The sequence below is a fragment of the Pollicipes pollicipes genome, unplaced genomic scaffold (genome assembly GCF_011947565.3).
Source record: "Pollicipes pollicipes isolate AB1234 unplaced genomic scaffold, Ppol_2.1 Scaffold_4002;HRSCAF=4701_pilon_pilon_pilon, whole genome shotgun sequence".
NCBI lineage: Eukaryota > Metazoa > Arthropoda > Thecostraca > Pollicipedomorpha > Pollicipedidae > Pollicipes > Pollicipes pollicipes.
The window spans coordinates 42,898,144-42,904,316 of NW_023596420.1; the positions used below are offsets into that span (position 1 = coordinate 42,898,144).

Here is a 6,173-nt window from a genome sequence, read left to right on the forward strand (position 1 = left end):
TCATTGTCCACATTGAATGGGACCATGCTCGACCAACAGCCCGAACATGCTGCTGCCGCCGGGACCACCCTGAAGCCACAGCACGACGGGCGCCTCTGCCGGGTTCTCCTGGGGTCAGAGTCGGCGTGAGCCGGCGGGCACGGGACAGCTCAAAGGGGTCATGGACACGTCGGCCCTGGCCTGTTCAACGACCTCTCTGAGACGCATGGTCAAGCAAATGCATGGTATGTATGAAAAAAGCTGTGCAATTTTGCAACACGACTGATGTAGAAAGCATTTGCAAGTTTTGGTCGATACGTTGGAGGGCTTAAAAATCCTAACTGCGGGTTATACATTGATCACCTTTACTCAGTAGTGTTTGGTTTCGTTGAAAGGGGCACGCATTTTGGCCGATACGTTGAAAGGCTTAAAAATCCTAAATGCGTGCCCCTTTCAAGGAAACCAAACACCACTGGATGAAAGGTGATCAATGGCCACATATACCAGTGCCAATAGCCCGCATTTGCTGTGCTTTCGGCACGTTCAGCCCAGGCACAGCTGTTACAGTTGTTTGTCGTTGATCGATGCCATTTTTCGCCTGCTCTGCTCAACATAAGATTGCTTACCTTTGCAGGGAAAAACCAGAAGAACATGTCGGAGTTGTACTCTTCATTGACCGTGAGGTAGCCAATATAGCTCTCAACATCTGTCCCGGCCAAACCTCGCATCTGAGGTCAGTGCATTCGGGGATGCTGTCACACGTTCACCACGTTTAATGCCATGAGTTAACATTCGGTCTATAGGTAGGCTTTAAGCTATCTGAATCTGTTGTCATGGTTTGAGCTGTAGCATATGTGCAAAAGCTATGTCGTTTCCCATGAATCAGACCGACCAAAAAATAGTTTTCAAGTCAAACTTGTAAAAAATTGCTGCTCTGTTGTCTTATCTTTGTATATGTATATGTGTACATATGCATATATATATATATATATATATATATATATATACATACATATATGATTTGATAAATGATAAGCAGAATTGAAACGCTTCTTTTTATCGCGATGTTTTCTACGCTTTGATGATCATACAACCTTTGGTTTGAGGACGTACCCAATAGGGGAATACTGGCAATGGTGACACTTTCTTTTTGGCAGTGATTTATTCACTACCGTTATGGCGGAAAACAGAACACACATGTGCCCATGTTTCTAATGTTCATGATTTAATGGGAGTAAATGCCACGTTTTATCGGAGTCTTTTTATCTTTGAATCAATAATGACATCAGACAGTTTTGGAAACGGTCGATCGATTTCCACGGAGGACATTATCACTCAATCCCTCAAAACACAAACACAAAAAGTCCTAACACTCACACTCAGTTGTAAAACAGCGTGTTAGGACGTTACCGCAAACCGTTTGAGTCCGTCCTTGAACAAGGGAAAGGGCACGAGATCTTGACAAGCGAAACGTCACACTCAGGTATTCTAAGATCCCAACCAAATCGACACATTTATGCTGCTACCGCTGTCTTTCTCTCCTGGCAAATAACTTTATCACATATCATTTGTTTTATTATTATGAATATTATATATATTAGTATTACATATTTAATATAATGTTATTTTGAGGGATATATTTTATTATTCTTATTTGCTGTTTGTTTTGCACATCCATCTTAATCACGGGCCGAATACCGCTAAGTGTTTCAGACATTGCACCTAACACAGCTTAACCAGAGCGTACATGATTTTGGATCCAATTTTGTTAATCGGGGGTTTTGCCCAACGTCAAAAGGGGCGCAGCTAGGGGAAGAGAGGGGTTTAAATGGCCCAAATTATGTGACGACCACTTTTATGTGGTTAGCGTTGCACTGTCACTTTCCGACCGAACCAAGGCAGTCATTTAGCCGCTTACCTTGCTGAGGTTTCTTCCTTTCTCCAGCTCGCCGGCCTGGATGTAAGGCGTCAGGAAGAGGGCCTCATCGGTTCGTGCCGCCACCCCCCACCGGGTCTTCTCCGCGAATTGGCGGCCGAGGGGGGGCGAAGTCCCTCGGCGGCGACGACCAGCACCAGCACGGCAGCCACCAGCATCCTGACCAGCTGCCGCAGGCGTCTGCACACTGCCCTGCGCGAAACAGTGTCAGCCACTGCCGCCATCTACACACGCCGTGCCACCGTGAGCGCCGTTCGAGAAGGCTAGCTCATGCGCTGTGTGAGAACGTGTGCAGTATGGGCTGTGGTGGGCGCCAGGCTTGCATCGGACTGAGTTGGAAGGCTTAACAATCCTAAATGCGTGCCGCTTTCAACGAAACCAAACACCACTGGGTGCAAGGTGATCAATGTACAACCCGCAGTTAGGATTTTTAAACCTTCCAACGTATCGGCCAGAACTGGCAAATGCTTTCTACATCAGTCGTGTTGCAAAATTTCACAGCTTTTTTCATGCATACCATGCATTTGCTTGACCATCTGTTTCAGAGAGGTCGTTGAACAGGCCAGGGCCGACATGTCCATGACCCCTTTGAGCTGTCCCGTGCCCGCCGGCTCACGCCGACTCTGACCTCAGGAGAACCCGGCAGAGGCGCCCGTCGTGCTGTGGCTTCAGGGTGGTCCCGGCGGCAGCAGCATGTTTGGGCTGTTCGTCGAGCATGGCCCATTCAACGTGGACCATGACCTGAAGCTGTTGCCTCACGACCTCACCTGGGTCAACACGCACAACATGCTCTATATTGACAACCCTGTCGGCACTGGTATGCATCTGGGTGTCTGGTGTGCAAGGGCGCGCTGGAGCCGTCATACAAGGTGTTCAATTTTGTCGGATGCTGGCGGTTAACGCAAGTGAGGTATTGATGGGATTTCAGAACAATTCTTTCTGTTTGTCGCTGAACGTATTGCTCAGTGAAGGTTTATCATGATGACATTCGCAATGCTGGATATTGGATAGAATCCATGAAAGTTTCCGAGATGCGTTCCAAACAGCATTATCCTATAAAAAAACATGCCACATGCATCGCACAGGACTCTCCGCCTCACTCCTTAGCGGAGCGCTGCACCGCACGTGCGGTACAGGGGTCTGGGCGGCTCCATGAAATAACAGCAATGGCTGTAGGTGGAATACAACCCAGGTTGCGGCCACATATGCAAAAATACGCTTTTCTGTCCGATAAAGACAATGGGATGCAGGCGGATACCGAAAGACAGGCAACTTTCACGTTTTAGCGTATTTGTCTTCGTGTCGCGTGACGCCGTATTTATATGAAACTAGTCTGGGCGTACGCTCGCACGGGTAGTCGTATGTTCCTACGACTAGTACCGATCTGTAGCCCCGTCTGCTCGTCGCCTTTGTTTTTGAAGATTTTATCGATGTTTCCCTGAACAAACAACCTCTCTTTATGAAAATATTGAAAATACCGAGCTTCATGTGATCCACATGTGTTAAGCTTATTTGTAGTCTCATAGTCAACTTGAAGGAGAGTGTTGACACACACGGTGCTGTGTGGACAGTTGTTTGGATGCATATTGTTTTAGAACTTAAAACCTAGTGTCGCTATCTTGCCTGTCGTGATTTCTTTGTTGTTGTGTCCTCTAACTGTATTTGCACGCAACGGGTTGCTGCGCGTCTCCTCCGATTTGTTTGTCTCTTATCTCATCACTCCACAGGAAAATACCTCGAGAAGCGTAGACCAGTAAGGCAAGCTTGAGAAAAACGAATGCAGGCAATCTTGCGGACATCTGCAATATGTGAAGATAGCTTTAAGAAGACAAAAACATACAGCTTAATGAAAAAATCATATGAAGCTGCATGCGAAAGTGTTTCTCTCTTTGCAATACTTAATGCTTTTTAAAATGGAATATGAATGAACAGCTTTACACCTCATTAAAATCTTGTTTGCATTTTTCTGTTAGCAATGAATACATCCGGAAATTCAAGGCTTTTTCAAACACATTGCACAAACCCACCGATGCCTGTATGAGCCACTTTTCAGCGACACACCGAAGGTGCACAATTGCGGATATAGCATTCAATGCGGAGACAAAGCCAGCAGTCAGTTATCAGTTGCCATGAGTTGGGTGTGAAGCACGGTCCAAACAGCACACATCACTGACTGTGCTGCTATTCTCTGCCGCCGTGCACGCGATATCTCCGCGGACAGAGCGTGTGCCGCCAACAGCCGGTGTCTCGCCACTGTTGTGCGCGCGTCCGAGCGCGGCACATCTGGTGCCGGTCATGCGGTTACGGCGCCACGCTGTGTATATAAAGGGGTGCCGGCTGACAAGGGCGCTATCCCGCGCCTGGCAGAGGCCCCCCAAGGTTGACTTGGTGACGACAGTGCTGTAACGGTGAGCTAAAGTATGGCGGACTTCCGTGCGGACAGGCATGGAGATATCTTCCATGCGGACAGACATGGAAATATCTTCCGTGCGGATGGACATGGAGATATCCTCCGCGCGGATGGGCCCGTGAGGATACGAGATATCGAGCGCCAATGTCTGACGTGAACAGAATTCGGTCAGATGGGATGGTTCACTATCGCTTTTTGGCGATGTGTAAGCAGCACTGCAATTTTGATCGTCATTTTTAGTATTGCCCTACTTCGCGATATAATTACGTGATAAATAATTACGTAATACTACGCAAATTGTGTCATGCACAATTCACGGAGATCACAACATGCTGCTGACACGCGTCGGCATCAGAAGTGTCGCTGAATCAGAATCGGTTTCATTAACCAGTGTCAAGTGTGTCAAGTGTGCCAAATTGAGTCAGTGAGTGTCATGTCGTGAGTATCTAGTATCAGTGTCAAGTGTGTCAAATTGAATCAGTGTCAAGTGTCATTGAATAAATCAGTGTCATTCACCAGAAGTGCCATTGAATCGTCCGTCTTCGGATTGTCGTGACCTTTCGCTGGCTGCCAGTGGCGAGTCCGGTGCAAGCCTGGCGCACGCCACAGCCCATACTGCACGCGTTCTCACACAGCGCATGAGCCAGCCTTCTCGAACGGCGCTCACGGTGGCACGGCGTGCGTAGATGGCGGCAGTGGCTGACACTGTTTCGCGCAGGGCAGCGTGCAGACGCCTGCGGCAGCTGGTCAGGATGCTAGTGGCTGCCGTGCTGGTGCTGGTCGTTGCCACCGAGGGACTTCGCTCCCCCCTCGGCCGCCAATTCGCGGAGAAGACCCGGTGGGGGGTGGCGGCACGAACCGATGAGGCCCTCTTCCTGACGCCTTACATCCAGGCCGGCGAGCTGGAGAAAGGAAGAAACCTCAGCAAGGTAAGCGGCTAAATGACTGCCTTGTTTCGGTCGGAAAGTGAAAATGCAACGCTAAGCACATAAAAGAGGTCGTCACACAATTTCGACCAATTTAACCCCCTCTTTTCGCCCTAGCTATGCCCCTGGTGACGTTGGGCACAACCCCGATTAACAAAATTAGATCCAAAATCAATTATGCTATGGTTAAGCTGTGTTAGGCGCAACTTCTGAAGCGCTTAGCGGTAGTTCGGCCCCTGATTGAGCTGGATATGGAAAACGACTGATGAAGAAGAAGAATAAAATATAACAATAAAAGTAGCATATATATATATAACAATGGATATAAGATATAAAATAATATAATGATATGTGTATATGTATATATATATATATATATATATATATATATATATATATATATACTAAGATAAGACAACAGAGCAGCAATTTCTTACAAATTTGACTCGAAAACGACTTTTTGGTCAGTCTGATTCCTGGGTAACGAGATACCTTTTGCACATATGTTACAGCTCTGACCATGACAACAGATTCAGATAGCTTAAAGCCTACTTATGGACCGAATGCTAACTCATGGCATTAAACGTGGTGAACACGTGATAGCATCCCCGAATGCGCTGACCGCAGGTGCGAGGTTTGGCCGGGACAGATGTTGAGAGCTATGCTGGCTACCTTACGGTCAATGAAGAGTACAATTCCAACATGTTCTTCTGGTTTTTCCCTGCAAAGGTAAGCAATTTTATGTTGAACAGCGCAGGCGAAAAATGGTATCGATCAGCAGCAACCAACTGTAACAGCTGTGCCTAGGCTGAACGTAACCGAATGCACCAACTGCACAACAAATACGGGCTAACACATTGATCACCTTTCACCCATTGGTGTTTGGTTCTCTGAAAGGGGCATGCATTTAGGATTTTTAAAC

The 6,173-nt window shown here is 47.4% G+C and overlaps 1 protein-coding gene across 1 annotated transcript in view; it reads right to left on the reverse strand.

Annotated features, from left to right (window-relative positions):
• LOC119094531 (putative serine carboxypeptidase CPVL) overlaps positions 1–6,173 on the reverse strand; it is a 12,636-nt gene continuing 6,463 nt past the window's right edge. The window contains 1 exon segment of the mRNA XM_037217589.1: positions 1–108. Within this exon segment, the coding sequence (XP_037073484.1) occupies positions 1–108 (108 nt within the window).